Source organism: Physeter macrocephalus, chromosome 11, assembly GCF_002837175.3.
Source record: "Physeter macrocephalus isolate SW-GA chromosome 11, ASM283717v5, whole genome shotgun sequence".
NCBI lineage: Eukaryota > Metazoa > Chordata > Mammalia > Artiodactyla > Physeteridae > Physeter > Physeter macrocephalus.
This window is the reverse complement of record NC_041224.1, coordinates 94122245-94144781: the sequence shown is the minus strand read 5'-3', so window position 1 is coordinate 94144781 and position 22537 is coordinate 94122245. Positions and strand designations below refer to the sequence as shown.

Sequence of the window (22537 nt, the reverse complement as noted above, 5' to 3'; positions counted from 1 at the left end):
CCTTATCCAGCCCATCAGCAATGTCTGTCAACTCTTACTTCCAAAACCTTTTCCAAACTTCTTCTCTTTCTGTCCCTAAAGCTCTTCAATTCTTGCCCCAGCTTTGGAAAAAAAAACGTCTGAACATTTTTTTCTCTGCTTTCTATCCTGTTCCCCTAACAATCAGCAATCAGAGTGATCTTCTCAAAACAAAATCACATCATGTCACTTCCCTGTTTAAAATTCTGACTTCCCAGCAGTTAAAAATCCAGACTTTAAAAAATAATCATGGCTTACAGATGTGTACTCTGCTTACCTCTCTCCTACCTTATCACCCTACCCCCCTTACCTGTATACTTCAGCCACACTGTCCTTCTTTCTTTTTCTGAAACACACCAAGTTCATTCTCACTTTGGGGCTTTGTGCTCACTAATGCCTCTGCATGGAATACTTGTCATTGATTCCAGCTTAATTGTAACCTCTACTGACAGGCCTTCCATTCCACTCCAGTCACTCATCCCCCAATTTTGTTTTCACCATGGTATTTAATACTATTTGATGTCTTCTGTCAGTTCCTGTCCAATCAGAATGTAAGCTTCAGAAGAGCAGGAGCTTTTCCTTGGTCACCACTGTTTCTCAACCACCTAAAATGGTACCTGGTTCATAAAAGGGACTCGTGTTTTTTGATGAGTACATGACCTTGGTTGTCAAAGTAAACCAAACATCCCATATCTCAAAGGAGATATTTATATAAAACACTCTTAGCTCAGCTAGGGCTACTTATAAAAAACGTCAACAGTGGAACAGCTTCCAAGCTCAGTCTATTAGACATAACAAGGACTTGTCCCTTACATTAAGGACACTTGAAGCTTCACACATAGGAGGTATAATGAAAGCTGTTTTCTTAACTTACAAACAAACTGCCACACTTCATTCTATTATCTTTTTAATTATACGTCATTTTGCCATGCCGTTTTAGGCACATAGTTCATAGTTTTTGAAGCATAAGAAAAGGTTTTGGGCAGGGTTCACCAATATATCAAGGCATACAACTGTCTTCAGACTCTGGATCGCTTTAGGCAAAACCCATACACAACTAGTGTCTGATCATTAAACTCTTCCCACATATACGTATTCCGGAACAACCTGATCAGTAGATCAAGGCAAACCTACAAAGAGAAGAGGTGTTAATTCCAAACAACTTCCCTTTAAAATATTGTGTGATGTGATTAATATGTCTCTTTCCAGCAGATGGTAAGTTCTGAGAGATGACCTACATGTTGTTTGTGTTTACATCTTATTTACATTTGAGTTGTCCCTCAAATACTTCTTTAATGAACAGTTCATCTTCTCAAACTAGTTCTTACCCTCAGATAGCTTAGCATGATAAATAATCAAAGTTCCTGGGAATAAATGGAAAGGTTTGGCTGAAGAAACAGGCCCCACGACCCTAACTTGGAGCAGACTGGTTACTCAGTAAGTACCAATGTCTAGAAATACTTCTAAAAGCAAGTTATCCTCCTTACTCTTGGTTTAAAAGTAGTAGAGAAGTGACAGAACCTAGTCTGGGCTTAAAGAGGGGGCTATGACCTTGTTTCCACAGTCACTTACTCCATCCTAGCCTCCAGCTGCTGTACCAATTGTTTGTCCACATGGTGACAGAACAGAGGAAGAAGGTTGCTGGGGAAGGCCAGGGGTTCTGCCAGAGAGGCTGTGGGCATTTGAGCTATCTCCCAGGCAGTGAGAACTACCATGTCTGTCCTGGAGGGCAGAGAAGTAATACATCAGCATCTTTGTATGCATGTAGGAAATAGGCTCAGGGTCCAGGCTTCTTATTATCTTTCTACCACCACTATCACCCTCTGTACCTCCAGCAACTAAGAGAGAACATTTGCACATTTGGTATGTGCCAGGCAATGTTTAATGCTTTACACATCTTCCATCTCATTTAATCTTTAGATCTACTAACTGGTTAGTACCCTTATCCTTAGATCCCTAGTTTATAGATGAGGAAACAGGCTAAGGAAAGTAAAATAATATGCCCCAATGTTATGTTCCTGATAAGTGACAGAAGCAGAATTCACCCCTAGGTCTGTGAGTAATTAAAGGGAGAAGCTTTAGAGTCTATCTTACACTGCCTTCCATAGGGGACAACATTCTACGGCACTATAGAAAAAAAAAAAGGGCAGAACAGCTACAACTCTGTTTCTCTGTCCAACCTCCTCCCTGGTGCTTGAATAAATCACTCAGAAAACATCTCATCTGGCTCAATCTATACATCCCAGGGGTACTGAAATAGTATTTACAAGGCTTTTATGATCTTACCAAGCTGTGTGGTCACTGTTGGGTTCCTCTAGGGAAGAATCCAGGGATATCAGCTGTTCCCCATGACTCAGCAGGGCATAGAGCAAAGATATTCCAAACTGCAAGTGATAAAGTATCCAGAGTAAAATGAGTATACCCTAGGCATTCAGTGCTTCCCTGGCTCTGCTATTTCCCAACTAAAAGGGCAAGTTCACAGGTACAAATGGAGTCCAACACCCATAAACCCATCAAGTTTTATACTGGCTGACCAAGAACTCTGAGCCCTTTCCAAGGAAACCACTGCTCTGAATATTCCAAAAGATTCCTCTGGGGAGTTGATTAAATGCACACTTGTGGGCTCCGCCCCCGGAATCAGAGACCGAAGATCAGGAACAGACCCAGGAATCTGACGCAGGTAGGCTGTGGAGCCCATTTTAAGAGGCATTGCTTTAGGCAAAGATCTTCAGAGGGGTTCACAATATAATCCACTAGGTTATTAGAAGATATGAGATCTTTCACATCTAGAGTCTCATCTTGTATTTATTATGTACCTAAGGTAAGTATAGTGTTCCATGTATATGATTTATAAACACACACAGGTGGTATAGTTCAGCATTTTTTTGGTAAAAGGGATTCACTATCAAAAATGTTTGGTGACTTGTGATCTAGAGGTGATAGCAGCACCACCATCAGGGAGCTTGTTAAAAAAGCAGCCCCACCCTGGGTCCGTTCCAGGTAGCACCTGGAGCCACCTGTGGAAAGACAAAAACCTCCCATGCGTGTTACCTGATTCTGCAGCACCACAGTGACTGGCCGCTCTGAGGAGCCAGGTGGTTGCAGCATGAGTCCCTGAAGTCCTTGGAGGAGTTCATGGAAGGTCAAGTGGCTGATACATCTCCCCAGTGGTTCGAATAACATTTGCAGGGCCTGCAAGAAGGTCAGTAAGGGCCTCTCTCTGACTCCTCGGCGACCTTACCTCCGGTCTCTTTCCTTGCTCACCTGCCTCTGGCCCCTTCTGGTCAGGTCAGACCTACCAGGCCTATCACCACTCAGGTGTCTCCATCCCTAACACTGGTCCTTCAATACCCACCTGTTTAGGATGCCTTCCCTAAGCAAAGTAGCTATGGGGCTCACCACTTATCAGGGAGTCCTGAGCTTCTCAACCTCCAGAGCACATTCACACCTGTGTAACCATAGGCCCGTGGGTTTTCCTTTCTTCATTTGCCTGAAGATGATCAGCTGTTCCTGTGGTAGTTTGTTCTGTAACCCCCTCACCTGAGGGTAGCAGGGTCAACACTCCTCACTGCCTAGCACCTTCTCTGGCTTCTCTGGGGGTGGGGATCGGAAGGAGGAGGAGGAGGAGGAAGGGGAAGAGGAGGAGGAATAAACATTCCTAACTCATCCACAAAACCATCCTCTCCTCCACTCAATGCCACAGTACCTGATCAGCCACATCCCTCTTGACAAGGAGGGGCAGATGGCGGGTGATGGCCAGAAGAAGGCTGACAGTTCGATCTCGGGGCAGAAAGGGGAGCAGCCGGGCCACTAGGGCTTTTCCCTTCCTCACGGAGAGCACCTGCAGGAAGCCATCCGCTGCCTCCCTACAGGTGACATAGGAGAGCATTGCAGGGATCTGCATAGAGCAAAGGGCCACAGGCCAGAAAGGAGAGGCAGAAGCTAAGCCACTGTCTCTGCTGAGCCGTCCCTTCCTGGGCTGAGGTGTGACCCCCACACACACTCACTCCAGATTATTCTGTTCCTGGGTCTTTAAGGCCTGGAAGAGCTTCTCAAGCTGGCTTCTCTGCTGCTCACAGGGCTGTGCGGGCCCATCCTTCTGGCCCTCCTCTATCTCTAGTAACTGAAGGAACAGCTGGGAATGTGAGGGTGGGGAGGGAGGAAGAAGGGGTCAATGTGAGTATATCCTGTTCCCAAGGGAGGTAAGGAATTCACTGCTAAGGCTGATGTCTCACCTTCTCAATCCGGTACAACACCTGAAGCCTCTGACTGCTTGCAGCTCCTGTCTCCTAGACAAAGAGTCCCTGGCTGTCAGCCACACCTCCACAGCAGCAGCCCAAGCCTAGGTGAGCTAGAACGTGATCTGGAAAGGCTAGACCCACAAAGCCCGATCACTCTTGTTCCTCACTCTTAAGTCACAACCTGAACTCAAGCATGAGAGTGTTCCAGACCTTTCTCCAAAACAGGGGAGAGAAAAAGGCTGTAGGAAGATAACGCTCCTACCTGCTCTTGAGTTCCATGGGGCACAGCATCAATAGCTCGGCGAGGGCTAAAACACGTTGATACAGCTACCTGGCCCAGGGAACCCTCGATTCGAACCACTGCATGGAAGGAGTCAGCCAGGCACGCGCCCCTCTGCTTTCCACCTGTGTATACCCAGATGTCCACCCCAACCCAGCAGGTCAGCCCCAGTCCTACCTGATTCATAAGCCTCCGCCTTCTGAATGTAAGGCGTGACCAGCTTGAAGGACTCAAACCTGCTCCTTCGCCCAAGCAGCTCTTCATCTGCCTGCTTCTTCTCTAGTTTCTGATAATATTCCTGAGAGTCCATGGATTAGTCAAATGTATACTCATTGGCTGAACTTAGAGTTAGGGCTCTGCAGTGCAAACTCTTAACATACCCTTGCCTACAGCATTCATTCCAGAAATGCTCCTTGCACCTTAGGGACTTATAGTAGCCACTATAATGCATCTTAAGGCACCCTAGGCCTCATGCCACCTGTTTTAGGGTCCCCATCCTAAGGACTTGAAGAGCTAGTACCACCGCCAGATCTGATGGAAAGGCAGAGAGCAAAGCAGAGAGCCAGGAAGCAAACGTGTCCCAGGGTCTGCAACCTTCCTGCAATCTTTATTCCAGGTTACACATGGGACACCGCTATCCTTCCCCCTCCTCATTTTAATTTGGTGATCCTACCTGTGCTCTCCAAAATCAGAGTTATCTGATGGTACAAAGACCAATCAGCAGCTTGAAGTAGAGAGAGAACACTATTTCAATCGGCCTCTAGGCCAGTTCTACGCTTGTGAGGATTTGTGGAGCAGCTCTAATATCTTAAGTAAGACTGTGAAATCCAGAACTAAAATAAAGCCACTGACTGAGAGACAAACAAGGATTTAAATACAGCTCCTTCATTGAAGAGCAATGTCTAAAAGTCAAGAGTGGAAGATGATCACATTCAAGCAATCCTGGCAGAAGGCAGAGGGTTTTGAAGCTGGTGGGAAGAAAGGAAGAAAGTAATGTCAATAGAAAGGAGATAAAGGTGGAAACCTCAGTAGGGGTCTCATGGAGGCTGAAGAGAAATTGAAATACAACTTAGACAACCCAAAACTCACGGACAGAGGGCAGACAGGAAGCAGACAGAAAGGAGTTCAAAAGTCTGCCAGCATTTGTTCAATTCAAGAAATTGAATCCCATTACTTATAAAAGTTCCCTGTGTTTTAGATCTTAAAAAGTAAAAAGTAAGTAGATGAATGTTTATAACAAGTCATTTCTGAGAGAAACCAAAGTCTACAAAGATGAGAGAGTCCTCATTTGCCAACTGAATAGGAGAAATTCTCAGCAAAGGACGGAGACAGAAACCTCAGAGTGTGTTTGGGGTATCATAACTAATCCCATGTGGCTGAAATTTAGGAGAAGAAGGGGAAGGAGTTTGGATGTCAAGTGTAGAAATATGACCCCCATCCTTTAGCAATCGTTCCTCCCACCTGAAGGGATGTGGCCACTGTGAGGGGAAGGGAGAGTCTCAGAGGACCCACGGAGTCAGGCCCATTTGACACCAAGGTCAGAGGCTGGGCAGAGCCTCTGGGGCTCACCTGGTAGTAATAGTCATCCAGGCGGGGGTTCTCACTCTGCAGCTGAACCATCTGCACTTTTACCACCCAGTCCTTCTCTTTTCGGGTCATGAGGTTAGCATAGGGGTCTGGCTGCTGAGACCAAGGCTTCTTGGCTGGGGGACTTCAAGCCAGGAGGAGTGTCCCTTTAGACCTACCCACCCCTGCCACAGAGAACTCCCCCAAGGAGTGGAGAGCTCGGAGCGGGATGTCAGGGGAGGACAGCAGAGTGCAGAGGTGGGCCAGGGTGTGAGAGGCTTAACTGGTGGGGGTCTGGGGGAGGTGCTCTGTCACAAGGGAAACTCCAGCATGCAGGGGGTTCCCCTTAATCCTGCTTCTCCTCTCGGTTTTACCTTGGTGGTCCACCATGCTGCTGCTGTTGCTTCAAGATCCGCTGGTGCTGAGGGTGGAGCTGGGTCAGATGACTGGGAAGACGTAGAAAGAAACTTGGGCTGGGCGGGAGCAAGCTCTCAGCCCCCCGCCCCCATTCCTTTAGTCTCTGGGAACCTCAGCCAGACATCTAAGGGACGCTACCTGCTTATGACCCTGCCCAAGCGTCAGCCACATGAAGCATCACTATCCTAGCTCAGCAGGGCTTACCTCCCCTCCAGGATACGGTTTTCCCTGAAACTTGACTGCAGGAAATCCAGACACACTATAAAACCATTTGGCCTGGTTGTCAGGACTTCTGAGTCCTACTCTCAGTTCTGCCATGCTGGCTGACCTCAGATAGTCCCTGGGCCTCCATTTCCTTACCTGTGAGGGGAAGGAATTGCACTCTACCACATCCTTCTCTTAGTGAGTTTCTCTAAGTATTTTCTGTGGCAGCTGGTAGAGGGGCAGCCATGCCTCCTGAGACTTCTGGAGAAGAGCTCAGCCTTTCCTAGACCCTGGGACACTGGGCACTCTAAACCAGTACCTGAGCCTAAGGGGCCATGAGGTCGACGGGCTGCAGAGGACAGATGGGTCTGGCGAGGGCAGTTGAGGTCCGAAGTGCGGGGCTGCAGTGCTGGTGCTGGGAAAGGCAGGCCGGAAAGGAAGTGGTGCCAGGTAGTCCAGGGTCTGGGAGAGGAATTTCAGGGTCTGGGAGAAGGGCATCTCCACCAACAGAATCCTGCTTTTGCTGTTGATTGCCTTTCTGCCTCTATGGTCTCACCTGCCTTTTCCTTCAAGAACCTCACTCAACATTTTGCCATCTTGGGGCCCCTCAAGCCAGTTGTGAGGACACCAGACTGTGGCTCCTGTTCTTGTTTCCAACAGGTTTGTCACCTCCTAGGGAGCAACTCCATGGACCCTGACAAGGTGGAGGCCTGTGCTTTCCCCATTGTGTTCGAGTCAACTCCCTGCCCTTTCCTCTCTGAGCGTTCACTCAGATCTTGTCTTTAGCCACTGGGGCCATGCTTAGCTCTTCTCGGACACCTCTGAAGCCCTCCTTAGTCTGCAATTCCCTTCTCTTCTCCCTGCTGGATTTCTGGCAATTGCTCTACCCCAGACCATATGCTCTTTCTAGCACTAGGCTCAGTGCTGCTTATATTCTGTAAGATGGAATAGTTCGTCCTTTTCATAGGAAGGCCAGTTGTCCCAGTACCACCACTGTTGTTTACCAAGCTACCCCGCATAAGGGGCGTTTCCCCCTTCCTACCCACACTTCACTTTGGTCGCTGCATCTCCAGAGCAAGGTCAAGGGCACAGTGAACATAATGGAAATAAGGGACAGGCGGCATGCTGCTTCTCAACACCCAGCCTATTTCTCACAGGATGGAGACTGGAGTGACTCACCTGCCACAGAAAGTGCAAGGAAGCAGGCGACATCCCCAGCACACCAGGGGCCTTGATTCCAGGGGAGCTGAGAAGACCTTTCTGGAATGAGAGAGAGGAAACCCCAGGCTGAAACGAGCCCCTGTGGCATCATCTACATTCACCTGTGTTAATGGGGGGAGGGGAGCAGCAGCTCCAACCATTTCCAATACCCAGGACAGTGGCAGCCTGGCCCTCCCTCGATTTCAAAGTCAATACAATCAAGACCCCTCTCCTTCCACTGAAGGGAAGCCAGACTGGCATCTTAGGAGTTAAGCTGAAGCAGGGTCTGAGTAACTTCATTTCTACATGGGACTTCTTTGTGTCTCTCCAGCTGCTGGGGGAATCCAAGGGAATAAAGACCAGGGATGGACTGGGAAGACACAGGGGCCCAGGGTCAAAGATGACTCACTTTCACCACCAGGAGCAGGGCCAGCATCTCTAGGTGATGCACAGCCCTGCTAGGACCTGGATTCAGGTGAGGGCAGCATCAGAAACGAAGTAGGAGACAGAAGAAAGGAGGGAAGGAAGGAGAGAGTCTTTACTGGGGTTCAAGCCTGAAAGAGAAAGTGTTAGCCCACCTAGAAAGGGGTGAAGAAGAGGAGAGAGATGTGTAGCAATAGCCTGTGAGATGCAGACAGTTCAGGACAACCCTCCCCCACATCTTCCTGCTATGGTACCTGGATGTTACGGACAGCACTGAGGACAGCTGGATCCCCGAGATCATTCTCTTCCTCCTCCTCTTCCTGCTCCTCCTCCTCCTCCAGGTCAGGGGCTAAATCTGGGTCCAGCTCCTCCTCCCTCCCTTCTTCATTTTGTTCCTCTTCCTCCAACTGGGAGGCACACACCAGCACTTCCTTAAGAGCCAAGGGGTCATAGGACTTGCCTGGGCTTTGGTTTAAGTGGGTGCCTGAGGAGGAAGTAGACGGGTTCAGCTGTGAAGGGTCTGGTCTAGAGAGGATGCTTCTCTGTAGCACTTCTGTTCACAAGCCATCTCCAGCACCATCTTCAAACATCTTCTCTTGTTCTATGAGTTCAACTCAGCCTCACTACCCCAGGGCGCCTCTAACCATCCCCACTAGAGCAAACAGAACCTGGCGGGTGCCAATCACTTTCACTTTCTTCATCCCCTCTTCCATTGCCTCATTAGTCCCACCACAGGCTTCTCTACCTGCTCACCCCCTCTGACAGCCCTTTCTGTGCCTCTTTAATCAACCAAGTTCCAGCTGCCCTGACTCATGACAATTTAACCTTAGCGTGCCAGGGATTTTACACCTATCTGTTCGTTTAATTCTCACAACAACCACACAAGGCCGGTATTGATCATTTTTCTCTGAAGGTGAGGAAAATACAGGGCCCGTAAAAGCTGTCTCAGTCACCGTCATGATGTCGCTGGGAATCACTCCCAGCAATTCTGGACATCCAAACCCATGTCTATCCACTGAACCAGACCATCAAACTGCCGCACTCCTGGGCCTTTTATCAGATCCCACAGACCACTTGGTGATACTACCTTGAAGGCATTTCATCTCTTCGGGCTGGCAGACTTGCTCCATGACTGTTTCCTCTGGTGAGAGAGCATTGTCAGCCTCTGGAAGGTAAACCTGGGAAAAGGAAGAGACCCAGACACCCTGTCCTGGGTAAGGATGGCGTGGCACCCAAACAGCCAAGGTCACCCCCAAGCAAGGACCCTGGGCTCTCAGACTGCCCTAAATCTCCACCCTATGACCTCACTAGCCCAGCTCTAGGGAGCTGTCCTGCAAAGGGACAGAAAGGAGAAGCAGGGCTAGGAATTGGAGAAGCACTTCTACACAGTCACCACCAGCCTCGGTCTGTGCACAGGGAGGGGGCTCACAGCTGCCTGGGTGGCAACACCCACCCCAGGACTGTGGCTGTCCTGCCTGCTTAGCTTAGCCATGGTGGCCTGGGCCAGGCAGGCTCGCTGCCCCTGGCTTTAAGATTCCCAGCCCCTCCCCTGGTCCCTTGTTAAAGGGCCAGCATCCCCAACCACTGCATCCTGGTAGAAATGTCAGAACACAAAATCATGAAAAAGAAAACCCTTGAAAGGGCAAGAGGATTAAAGTGCATTTTTATCCATCCATGGTTGTGAGTACAGTTTATTGGGATTGCTATTTGTGAGCAGATATTTAAAAAGAGGATCCCTGTTTTCTACACCCTTAATAGGAATTTTGTGAGGTTCTGTTCTCTTCAATCCCTAAGCTTTGATCCATTAAATTGGATAGAAAATCCCTGGGTGGATCTTGAGGCAATTACTGAGCAGCCAAGTTCTCAGTGCTTCAGGGCAGGGTGCTTGTGGATCCCTAAGGTCCACCTGGTGATGCTTGACCTTCACCGTGTCCTTGAGTCCGCTTGAGCTTGAGTCTACTAAGCACTCCTACTGACGAGGGACCCCTGTGAATATAGAAGCCAGATCTTCAAGGTAAAAACACTTTTGCATGAGTTACACAGGTAATCCCATATCTTCTTGGCTGCTGTAAATGGAAAACTGGTTCAGAAGCTCAGGACTAAAAAGAAAAGGAAACAACAACAAAAACAAGCACCTCAGACTCTTTTTGCTGGTGGCAAAACCTGAGACCCATCTGCACCTCATCTAGCCCCTCAGCAATTCTGGGTTCTGTGCCCACATCCTGTGTTCAGCTGAAGCACACAGGCTTTACAGAACTTCTGAATAAAATTAAAAATGAAGCTAATTCTCTACATTAAAAATGCAAGTTAGGGCCCTATTGTCATGGTTATAGGGCCATGATTCTTGGTGCCTCTAAAGAAAAATATTCTTTTCAAAAGTTTTGCTGTAGGTAGAACAATATGGATGAGGGAAAAAATTTAAATAGCTTGAAAGTTATTGCCATTATTTTCAAATATCTAATTGGGTTCAGGCCTTTTTGGTAATGCTATTCAGCTGTTTCTCTCAATAACTCCCTAATCATTTACCCTGGTATTATTATCAAAAGGGCCAAACGGTGGGCTTCCCTGGTGGCACAGTGGTTAAGAATCTGTCTGCCAATGTAGGAGACACGGGTGCGAGCCCTGGTCTGGGAAGATCCCACATGCCACGGAGCAACTAAGCCTGTGCGCCACAACTACTGAGCCTGCGCTTTAGAGCCTGTGAGCCACAACTACTGTGCCCGTGTGCTACAGCTACTGAAGCCTGCGTGCCTAGAGCCTGTGCTCTGCAACAAGAGAAGCCACTGCAGTGATAAGCCTGCGGCACCGCAACGAAGAGTAGCCTCCACTCGCCGCAACTAGAGAAAGCCTGTGTGCAGCAAAGAAGACCCAACACAGCCAAAAATAAAAATAAATTAAGAAATTAATTTTTTTTTAAAGGGCCAAATGGTGACTTTCAGGGTTCCAGAAGTGATTTATCGGGTTGTTATAGAGACCAGGTGTTGGGGGAGATTCATTTGCTGTATGCAGAACTTCATTTTGAAGGCACTTCCTTGTACCAACTAGTACCAGAGCAGGTGGACTAAGGGTAGTCTGCAACATTACAGCCCTCTCTTGGCTGTTTGAAGTTTCACTTGGGACCTAGAGCCTTTTGTAAAAGTCCCCTCCCCTTTTGAAGTCTTGTATGTCTACTGAACCTTTCGATTTTCTAGCTTTCTGCCATAGTTTGTGCTAAGTTTAAGCCAAGCCTGTGCTAGCCTTGAGGCATAGGCAGTGAATGAGGCAATGCTACCCATGGACTCTTAGAACTTCCCATAATAGAATAAGAAGTACAGACAGCTTAACAGGACTTTTGGATCAGATAAAAGATATATTAGAACTGTATAGCACAGGGAACTATATGCAGTATCCTGTGATAAACCATAATGGAAAAGAATATTTAAAAAATGTGTGTGTGTATATATATATAACTGAATCACTTTGCTGTTCAGAAGAAATTAACACAACATTATAAATCAACTATAGTTCAGTTTAAAAAAAAGATACATTACAAAGGTTGGGACTTCCCTGGTGGCACAGTGGGTAAGACTCTGTGCTCCCAATGCAGGGGGCCTGGGTTCAATCTCTGGTCAGGGAACTAGATCCCACATGCATGCCACAACTGAGGAGCCTGCATGCCGCAATTAAGGAGCCAGCGAGCCGCAACTGAGCCCGTTTGCCACAACTAAGACCCCAAGCAACTAACTAAATAAATACTTAAAAAAGGAAATGTTTACATTTGCTGAATAAAACACCTAAGGACTCTTCCACTTTTATGGGGAGACTTTTAATCCATTATTTCAGTTTCTTTAATGGTTGTAAGTCTATTCTGGTTTTCAATTTCTTCTTGAAGCTGTTTTGTTCAATTATATATCTTCTAGGAATTTGTCCATTCCTTGTAAGTTTTCAAATTTATTGGCATAAAGTCGTTCACAGTACAAGAGTATCTTTCAAATCCATGCTATACCTGTACTTTGTCCCCCTTTTAACTTCTAACATTATTTATACATTATCCCCTCCTTTTTTCTTCTTCCCAGAGTCTATATATTTTATTAGTCTTTTCAAAACATCACACATAAGTCAGGGTTTCTGCAGGGAAAAATAGGACACTGAAATTGGATAATTTTAATAAAATTAAATTTATTAAGATAGAATGTTAATAAAAGGATATTTATAAATGTATAGAAAAAATATAGTGCAATCGTAAGGAATAGTACAGTACCCTGGGACTAGTAACGGTAGTAACCACTTTAGGCAAGAGAATGGAGTGGTTACCAGAACCTGGAGACCAAAGTAAATTCTTATGGAGCAAAGTTTTAAATATTAAAAAAAAAATTAAACCTCAAAAATATACAAAGAAAATAGTGTAAAAATTTCTTTTTAAATGTGGAGTGAGTAGAGAAGGCCCTTCTAACCATGATCCCAAACCATAAGCCATGAAGGGTGACTGATAATTTTGCCTACATAAAAATGTCCAGCTTCTGAGTGTCAAAAAATAAAGCCATAAACAAAGAGCCATAAACAAAGTCAAAAGAACTTTATTTTGATCTGGTAATCTTATATTTACCTTTAAAAATTATTTAAAAGGACTTTTAGGTGAAGATTCTCTGTAATGTTTCTGAATTTTGAGGACTCAGAAAAAGAGATATTTATGTTAAACCCAGATCCTTTTATCCATATTTCCTTCACAACTGCTGGTAATCAATATTATCCTATCAGCACCCATGTCAAAATTAACATAACACTGTTGATGGATAATATAAAAATAAAATAGCTATTTTCTCTCACATTTACTTTTAAAATCTTATCCTTAATTATGTGCTGAATATCTTGTAACAGAACATTGCATCCTGTGGAGACTGAGAAATCTTTTACCATGTTCTCACTTCTTTAAAAGGAAAATTCGTCCTAATTTAAATAAATAGGACTTTGTATTTTTAATTAATTATCGACATGTGTCTTAATCCATTTGAGCCACTATAACCAAATACAGAGACTGGGTAGCTTATAAACAACAGAAACTTATTTCTCACAGTTCTGGGAGGCTAGAAGTTCAAGATCAAGGTGCCAGCAGATTTGGCGTCTGGAACCCACTTTCTGGTTCACAGATGGTGCCTTCTCACTGTATCCACACATGGTAAGAGGGATGGGCAAGGGAACTCTCTGGGGTTTCTTTTAAAAGGGTACTGATCCGATTCATGAGGGCTCCACCCTCATGACATAACCACCTCCCAGAGGCCCCCTCCTCCTAATACCATCACCTTGGGGGATAGGATTTCAACATATGAATTTGGGGGGGACACAGATATTTAGACCAAAGACAGGACCTTTGAGGAATATAGGCTAAGGATATAAAACTACTATTTTTTAACTATTTTATGTTGAATTACAATATTTGGTTATAAAAATCTCAAAAATGATATTGTTTCCCAAAACTATGCTTCTATTTACATTATAGGACAGGTGCATATGTAGACAAAGAAAAGTTGAGACTTTGTTTTCCAAATCTATATTCAATCTATAATCAGGTAATTCAATTTCTGTGATTAATCTGTAATTGTCACATCTATAAAGAAACTCCTGGTTAAGTGAAACTTTTAAAAAGAGATTGTTGGGTGCTGCATTTAGTCTCAATGTTTGTTTGTTTGTTTATTTATTAAAAATTTTACTTTCGGGCTTCCCTGGTGGCGCAGTGGTTGAGAGTCCGCCTGCCGATGCAGGGGACACGGGTTCGTGCCCCGGTCCGGGAAGATCCCACATGCCACGGAGCGGCTGGGCCCGTGAGCCATGGCCGCTGAGCCTACGCGTACAGAGCCTGTGCTCCGCAACGGGAGAGGACCGCGTACCGAAAAAAAAAAAATTTTACTTTCTTCATTTCAATGTTCATTCATTTTATTTTTTTTAAATATTTATTTATTTGGTTGCGCTGGGTCTTAATTGCGGCAGGTGGGCTCCTTAGTTGCGGCATGCAAACTCTTAGTTGCAGCATGCATGTGGGATCTAGTTCCCTGACTAGGGATCGAACCCAGGCCCCCTGCATTGGGAGCGCCGAGACTTATCCACTACGTCACCAGGGAAGTCTCAATGTTCATTCATTTAAATCACCTATAATATTTGGAAAACTTTTTCACCTTAGGAAAGTGCAGTTTAGGGTTTCATTGAATTATACCTAAGCTCTAAAATATTTCTGTTACACAAAATTGAATGAATTACAATTGAATGAATAAGATTACATAAACAGACAAAAGTGAAGATTTTCCTTTCACATTTAAATTACATTTGTTTTACACGTAGGACTGCCTGAAAACAAGTTGGAAGAGACTATTAATGACAGTGACAGTGATAGTTTATTGCATTTTTCAGCATCTTTTTTTTTTCATGTTAGATAGTTGGGAGTATTAAGTTCAACTTTCCTGCTTACTTTCAAAAAGATGTATTAGCATAAAACCTGAATGGCTGACACTACTACCATGACCATTAAATTGTTCATGGATCAGAACTCAACTCTATCAAAGTTGCTTCCTTGTAAATTTTGATCATGAGCTTTAAATGCTCTAAGCAGAATGTGGATGACTACATTTGCCTAACCCTGATTTGATGCTGACGATGGTTCCAGGATGTCTTTTGGTTTCATATCCAACTCATCTGTGCCTATAATATATTTCCTCCTATGCTTGGTCCTGTTCCCCCATATTATCCAGGATTAATTCAGAAGAAGTCACCTTTCAGAAATGGTGCTGAATGTATAGTCACCAACCTTAGTGTCCACCATGTGTACTCTACCTGATTTTCTCTGTTCATAAACTGAGGTTTTCATTCCTGGAGAGGCAAGATGAAAATCAATACCTTTTCCTGCTTTATCTGAAATGTGGTAGTTGATCTCCACTGAGGTGAAAGTCACTGTACAGAAGAGCTGAGGCTAGTTCAGGAGCAGGCTGGCTCTTGTCACCCATCCTTTTGGAAGAGGTGGACTCATCCAAGTTGTCTGAGAACCTCCAGATAGCGGTGTCAATTGTCCTCAGAGCTGGGAGCATGGTCAGAGAACGGGAGAGATCCAGATTGAGCTGCAATCACTTTCTGAACACTTGTGGGCCTCTGTGTCCTCAGTACCCTCTTCCTCCTAGTGTTTTATTTTGAAAATTTTCAGTCCTACAAAAAGTTGAGAGAATAATAAAATTAACTTCTGTGTATCCTTTACTTAGCAGTTGATAACATTTTGCTTAGCAATATTCTTTATTTTTTAAAATTAGTTAATTAATTTATTTTTGGCTGTGTTGGGTCTTCATTGCAGCCCGCAGGATTTCTCTAGTTGCATAGAGCGGGGGCTACTCTTTGCTGCGGTGTGCGGGCTTTTCATTGAGGTAGCTTCTCTTGTTGCAGAGCACGGATTTCAGTAGTTGTGATATGCAGGTTCAGTAGTTGTGGCTCGTGGGCTCTAGAGCGCAGGCTCAGTAGTTGCGGTGAACCGCCTTAGTTGCTCCGCAGCATGTGGGATCTTTCCGACCCGTGTTCCTTGCATTGGCAGGCAGATTCTTAACCCCAGCACCACCAGGGAAGTCCTGCAATATTCTTTAAATAAACTCCTTCTCTGCTACATCAGGGACTTTGGCTGAAAGACTAGGAACAGGAAATGCACAGAAGAAAAACAAATAACAAGTAAACATGTGAAACATCTTAAACTTTTCCTCCTTGAGAAAATAATTTCCCTAGACCAGCCCAGTGCCCAGCCCCTAGCAAGGTCATAGTAAATGTTTGTAGAACCTGAATGACTGCTGTGAACACTGAGGCCTGATGGATAGGTTGGGGCCAGGCTAAGAAGAAAGAAGCCAAAGCTTTGGGGCACCTTTGTCCTGGGGACTCGAGGGCTCCTCTTCTTACTCTCCTTCCCTGTTCAGCACTGGCAACAGCAGGTACAGCAGGAGTGGTTTGGCCCACTGGGTGCCTGGTGTCGGAGAAATAGTCCAGAAATGTCAGGGCCAGCTGGGCCCACATCACTGGGGCTGACCCAGCTCAGTCGGGGCAGTGGTAGGAGGGGGAGGACCAAGGCTCCTGACCAAGCCAGGCTACAGCAAAAATTAAATGACTTTTTTCTTTTTTTTGGCTGCGCCGCGTGGCATGCAGGATCTTAGTTTCCCGACCAGGGATCAAACCCACGCCCCCTGCAGTGGAAGCGTGGAGTCGTAACCACTAGACCGCCAGGGAAGTCCCAATTAAATGACTTTTGTGCAGAGTCTGGCACATGATGAATTCTTGGCAAGTGGCACCGCCATCACCATCATCACCATCATCTCTATTATTACTGGTAAGCTGGGAGTCACCTGAATGATCTTCCAATTCACCCCCTTATTGTACAGATGGGGAAACTGAGGCCTGAACAGGGGTCGGTGGGTCACATGATCGGTAAGCAGTGAAGGAGTAACAGAAATCCTCACGCAGCTGAGGCCTGCCACATCCAGCCTCCCACCCTGCATGGTGATAGCCTCAGGCCTTCCAACGAGTATAGCCCTCCTGGGGGTCCCAGGTGGCACCAACCCAGCTGTGTGCTCCAGCTGCCCAAGGTGGAGCAGATGGAGCCAAAGCACCAAAGTTTCCTACAGATACAGTGGGCATTTGCCCTGCAACCTTGGAGACCCCCATTCCTCTTCCCTGGATTCTTCCTAACTCCCAGGCACCCTGACGCCCCTAGGGACATCACTGCCATCTGGGCATGGCCTCAGCGCCCCCTGGTGGCCACCCCAGGCCTGAGCTGCAGAGTCTGGCCATCACGGATGTCCAGCTCACCTGTGTCTCTTTACCCAACTGAGTTCCGGAGCAGGGTCCCACCCTGGATGCTGAGGCCCAGCCCTGCTCCTGAGGAGCGGATGACCCCATCCTGGTGGTGGTACCCACCCACGGAGTCCCAGCACCAACTTTGTCCCCAGGGTGCCCCAGTTCCAGGATGCCCATTTACTAAAATACCCTCTATGACACAGAGCATCTGATTTTTATGTAAGACTCAGTAGGTAACTGCAGCTTTTTGTTGTCAGCACCAGCTTGGGGAACTCTGTCCTCCTCCTCCACTGATAGCTGCAGGACAGATAGGAAAGCTGGACCTGAGCAGGCCTGGCGGGAGGACCCCGATGCTGGTGACCCTTGGAGGCCCTGAGCTCTAAGGGCCCACCTGCTCTGAACCACTGGCTCTCCTCTGATTCAGTTAGGGTTCAAGTGGAAACACCCGGCCACAGAGAGTAAAGGATTTGTCACAAGTGTCTGAACTTAGGGTGACTGTAGGGGCATCTTAAGCTGTCTCTGGAAGGCCGTATCCTTGAGTCTGATGCTGGAGCTTGAAGCCACGGGGTAGGCTGTCGGAAGGGCAGACGGATGTAAGGTAGTGGGAGAGCAAGAACGTGCTGGAATCCACAGGCACAAGCCCGTGCAGACAGGCTGAAACCCAGGTCAGTTCTTACTGCCAGGTTGCTCTTCACAGAGCCAAACACACACCATTGGCCTAGGGGTTGAAGTTGAAGGCCCAACCCTGGGGAAGGTGGGCCAGTGGCAGGCATGCAAGGACCTCTCCTGTGACCCACCCAGGGAAGGGAGCTGTGGGAAATGTCACTCAGTCTAGCCAGAGTGACACGTTACATGTCCACCGCAGCCTCTGAGGCAGCCATCACAATCCTTCTAGATGTTGATGTGGACTTGTCAGTTCCCTCATGCCCTCCCTAAATTCCAGTCTCCATCAGGGAAAAGAGCCTGGGCTTGGAGGCCCACAGACCTGAGCTCAAACTCTCCACATGTATGGACGAACTGAGCTTTGAGCCTCAGTTTCTCCATCTGTGAAACAGCAGTAATAATAGTACACAGCCTGCAGCAGTAATATGAGGATTGAAGATAATGCACATAACACACCCAGGATGCTGTGTTCAGGTAACCCAGTTCATATTAACCTAAAGAAAGCATAATGAACAAATTTAATCTGTGGTTAATAAAATCATGATCCCAGGGTAATTTGTTTGGAAAAATGGTTGATTCCAGTGCTGGGGCAGAGAAAATACAAGATGGGTCTGGAAACTTCTTTTTTTTTTTTTAACAGAAGAAATGTTTAATATTATGAAAATGTGTAACATTACATTTTGAACAGTTTTTCTTTCATATGGTGGCTGGGTATTTGAGGGGTTTGCCAGGGAAAGGTTGTGACTCTATAATCTCAAAGCTTAATTTGTGGTTGATGGGACGGGACATCATTTCAGATCTTTTTTGTTTTTGGCCGCACCACACAGCATGTGAACCTTCCCTGCCCAGGGATTGAACCCATGGCCCCTGCACTGGAAGCGCGGAGTCTTATTAGGTTATTTCTTTTTAAAAGGAGCTTTACTGAGGTATAATTGACGTATGATAAATTACACTTAAAGTATACACTTTAATAAGTTCTACTACATGTATACACTTGAGAAAGCATCATCATACTCAAGATTATGGATAAAGTGTCCTTAGGCTCCTGTTGCTCCCTCCACCCTCTGGAAACCAACCATCTGCTTCTGTTACATAGATTAGTCTGCTTTTTCTAGAGTTGTAAATAAAAAGACTCATACAGTACATACTCTTTTTTGGTCTTGCTTTTTTCCTTCAGCCTCATTATTTCATCCATTATTCTGTGTACCAATAGTTCATGCCTTGTTTATTCAATGATTTTTTAAAAATTTATTAATTTATTAATTTATTTTTGCCTGTGTTGGGTCTTCGTTTCTGTGCGAGGGCTTTCTCTAGTTGTGGCGAGCAGGGGCCACTCTTCATCGCAGTGCTTGGGCCTCTCACTGTCGCGGCCTCTCTCGTAGCGGAGCACAAGCTCCAGACGCGCAGGCTCAGTAGTTCTGGCTCACGGGCCAGTTGCTCCGCAGCATGTGGGATCTTCCCAGACCAGGGCTCGAACCCGTGTCCCCTGCATTGGCAGGCAGATCCTCAACCACTGCGCCACCAGGGAAGCCCCTATGCCTTGTTTATTGCTGATAGTATTCCATCATATGGATGGATAGCTGTCACAGTTTGTTCATCCATTCGCCTGTTGATGGATGTTTGGATTGTTTCCAATTTCTGGCTGTTACCAATAAAGCTGCTTTGAACAGTTTTATACAAGTCCTCATCATGAAAATACACTTTCATTTTCTCTTGGATAAATACCTAGATTGGAGTGGTTGGGTCATATGGCCAGCATATGTTTAACTTTTTTAAAAACTGTGAAACTGTTTTCCAAAGTAGTTGTACCATTTTCCATTCCCAACAAGAGTGTATGAAGTCCCAGTTCTTCCACATTCAGAAAATATTTACTATTATGAATACCATTTATTGTAAAAATTATTTTTTGAAGTCATTAGGCCAAAAAAAAAAATTCCGTCATTCATCCCACTAATGGGAGATAACACTATTAAAAGGCCATGTTTGTACATTTCCAGAAGTTTGCCCTCCTAGGCAAACAGTGGTCTCCTTAAAAAAAAAAACAAAACTGAAAAAATATAATTTTCTCTGTCTTCACTGTTTTTTTAAGAAAGTGTTTTTAAAACTTGTTTTCCAAGTGAATAGATCAGATTCTATCTTTTAAGAATTTTAAGTACTCCAGTATTTGTCTGTGGTGTGGTAAACAAGGAATATAGAGGTGACCACTAACCCTGTCTGTTCCTATACTCCCAAGGCACTAGAAAACAATTCAAAACTAACATTCCAGGCGTTAAGAACCCGCAAATGAGTTAAAAACAAACAAACAAACAAAAGGGAGGGGCAGGAGTGTCTTTACTCATAACTTTATGCCTAACCATTATTCTTTCATTTCGAGAGTTATAGAGAGCTGGTAGAAAAAATAGGTAACTAGCATCAATAATCATAGTACACTTCTTAATCATTACTGAACACTCCCTCTGTGCTCCCTGGGGCTCTCTCTGTGCATTATCTCCTTTCATTAGGTCTGCGGAGAGTATCTTACTTTTTCTAGTTTAGACACAACCACCACAGTAGGGATAGTTGAAACGTCTAAAAACATGTAAAAGAAATCCAGATGACATTTGTTGTGCTCTTTGGGGAAGCACCTCCCAACTCCCTTCAAGTGCAAACTAAGGTGATTTCCAAGATCTCTGCCCCTCCCCGTCCCCATGGTTCACTCCCTCTTCTGAGTGTTCCACTCAGAAAAGATCCGTGGACTCAGCCACCAGGTGATGTCAGCATCTTTTTATGCTATCTCTGGAGTGAAGGTTTCCTTAAGGAGTCTAACACTGACACGCTCTTAGAGTCAGTAGGCCTAACTTCTTTGGCCGGGCCCACAGCAGATGCAACCCAAATTCTCACTAAAATTGCCCAGTCCTCTAATTTCCAAGTGTCTGAAGCACGAATGACAAATGAATCAGGCCCGTCTGAAACCTAACACTTAGCCTTTGTTTTCCTATCCATAAAAATGTAACGGGGTAATTCCTACATCCTAATGTTTACTCACGTATTTCCTCGCATGTTCGTTCGTTCCTTCATTCGTAGGTTCATCCATCTATCCCTCCATCCATCCATCCATCCATCCATCCATCCATCCATCCATCCATCCATCCATCCATCCATCCATCCATCCATCCATCCATCCATCCATCCATCCATCCATCCATCCATCCATCCATCCATCCATCCATCCATCCATCCATCCATCCATCCATCCATCCATCCATCCATCCATCCATCCATCCATCCATCCATCCATCCATCCATCCATCCATCCATCCATCCATCCATCCATCCATCCATCCATCCATCCATCCATCCATCCATCCATCCATCCATCCATCCATCCATCCATCCATCCATCCATCCATCCATCCATCCATCCATCCATCCATCCATCCATCCATCCATCCATCCATCCATCCATCCATCCATCCATCCATTTACTCATTCAGTCAGTTTACCAAGTATTTACTCCATGCCAAGCACCATTCTAGTGTGGTAATTCGCAGGGAATGATGTTCCTCAAGGGGTCGGGAAAGTCTAATGCTCTAAGCAGTTATTGCTTTTACCTTTTACTATCAGGGGTCATTTCCCCACAAATCAACAAAACAAAGAAAATTACCTAAAAGACAGGGGCAAGATAAAGGTCAGCCTTTCTCCGCACAGGGTTTTCCCTGAAGGGACTCAGTAAGCAAGCAGGTTCTCCTTCACTCTGGACGGTTCTCTGAGCTGTCCTCATGAGGCCTCGAGGTTTCTGGACGACTTTTCTTGCCCGAAGAATCCAGAAGCCCTACAGCGTATTTCCGGGCTGTAATTGTGAACCCAAGTTCTGATTCTGCCCAGTACCATTCAATCTCTGTCCTTCCTCTTATTAATTTTTCTGGGCTTCAGTTTTCCCGATCGAAAACCAGGTTCTAGGCTCCTAATTCGCTGGGGCATGCTCGGGGAGCAAGTGTCTTAGCGTTTCTCGTGCTATTCCGAAAAGCGAAGGTTCTTCCAGGCTGAAGTTCTCGGGTGGGCGGCCCGCGCCCCAGGCTTGGGCGCGCAACCCTGATAAGAGGGCGCCGATGTACAGACAGCGAATCCACCCGGTTCAACCCTGCCTTCCTAAGCATCACGAGGCTTATCAGAAAATGAAACTGAAAACCGGGAAGTCCCTCTTTCTAACCTGCCCGGGCCGCGCTCGCTAGGAGACCGGTGACGACCCTGCGGGCAGGGTTCTGATTGGCGGCCTGGGCGTGGACTATAAGAGCGGGCGCGGGATCGGGCCCTCACTCCGCCACCCGGGCTGCTTCTGTAGCGATGGCTCCCTTCGTCACCTTGGTCCTGCTCGGGCTGCTCTCGGTGTCTGGCTTGGACGCCGTCCCGCGTGAGTGTCCCCTCCTCCCTTTCCCTCTTCCACGAGCCCGTCCTTGTCCCGCTCGCAGCCACTGGGCACTAACTCCGTACCCCCTGGTGCCGCTCCCAAGTTTTCCTTCCCGGCTCGGTGGAGTACCACGCGGCTTTCTCTCGGGCTGTGGAGGCGGTGTGGGGTGGGGAGTGGGGAGTGGGGAGGGGTGCGAGCCCAGGACGCCGGCTTCTCCGGGATGGGGGGAGGGGACCTCTGGCACGCCCGCACCGGGTGGATCGGGACAGAGCGACCGAGATGGGGGAGGGGTTCTCTTCCGCTGGTTCGCGGGGCCTTTGGCTTCCCCCGCGCAGGGGGAGCGGAGGACGG

At 46.4% G+C, this 22537-nt stretch overlaps 1 protein-coding gene across 1 annotated transcript; it reads right to left on the bottom strand.

The window, feature by feature from the left end:
- Positions 1 to 971: 971 nt before the first annotated feature.
- PATL2 (PAT1 homolog 2) lies at positions 972 to 21964 on the bottom strand. The gene is made up of 17 exons (XM_024132720.3): positions 21443 to 21964; positions 15125 to 15516; positions 9437 to 9527; positions 8604 to 8833; positions 7906 to 7986; positions 7046 to 7188; positions 6480 to 6551; positions 6109 to 6250; positions 4717 to 4837; positions 4522 to 4619; positions 4254 to 4307; positions 4026 to 4153; positions 3725 to 3884; positions 3070 to 3210; positions 2305 to 2402; positions 1591 to 1740; positions 972 to 1148 (listed from the first exon to the last, which is right to left on the bottom strand). Exons 2-17 carry the CDS (start codon positions 15182 to 15184, stop codon positions 1130 to 1132), a joined length of 1788 nt encoding a protein of 595 aa, XP_023988488.1. The 5' UTR covers positions 15185 to 15516; positions 21443 to 21964; the 3' UTR covers positions 972 to 1129.
- Positions 21965 to 22537: the final 573 nt, after the last annotated feature.

Coding starts and splice junctions, on each gene's coding strand:
- PATL2 (XM_024132720.3), bottom strand. CDS start 15,184: ATGAAAACCTCAGTTTATGAACAGAGAAAATCAGGTAGAGTACACATG. Junction 9,528..15,124: donor TACACATGGTGGACACTAAG/GTTGGTGACTAT, acceptor TCCTTTTCCCAG/GTTTACCTTCCAGAGGCTGA. Junction 4,838..6,108: donor TGGATGACTATTACTACCAG/GTGAGCCCCAGA, acceptor ATGGACTCTCAG/GAATATTATCAGAAACTAGA.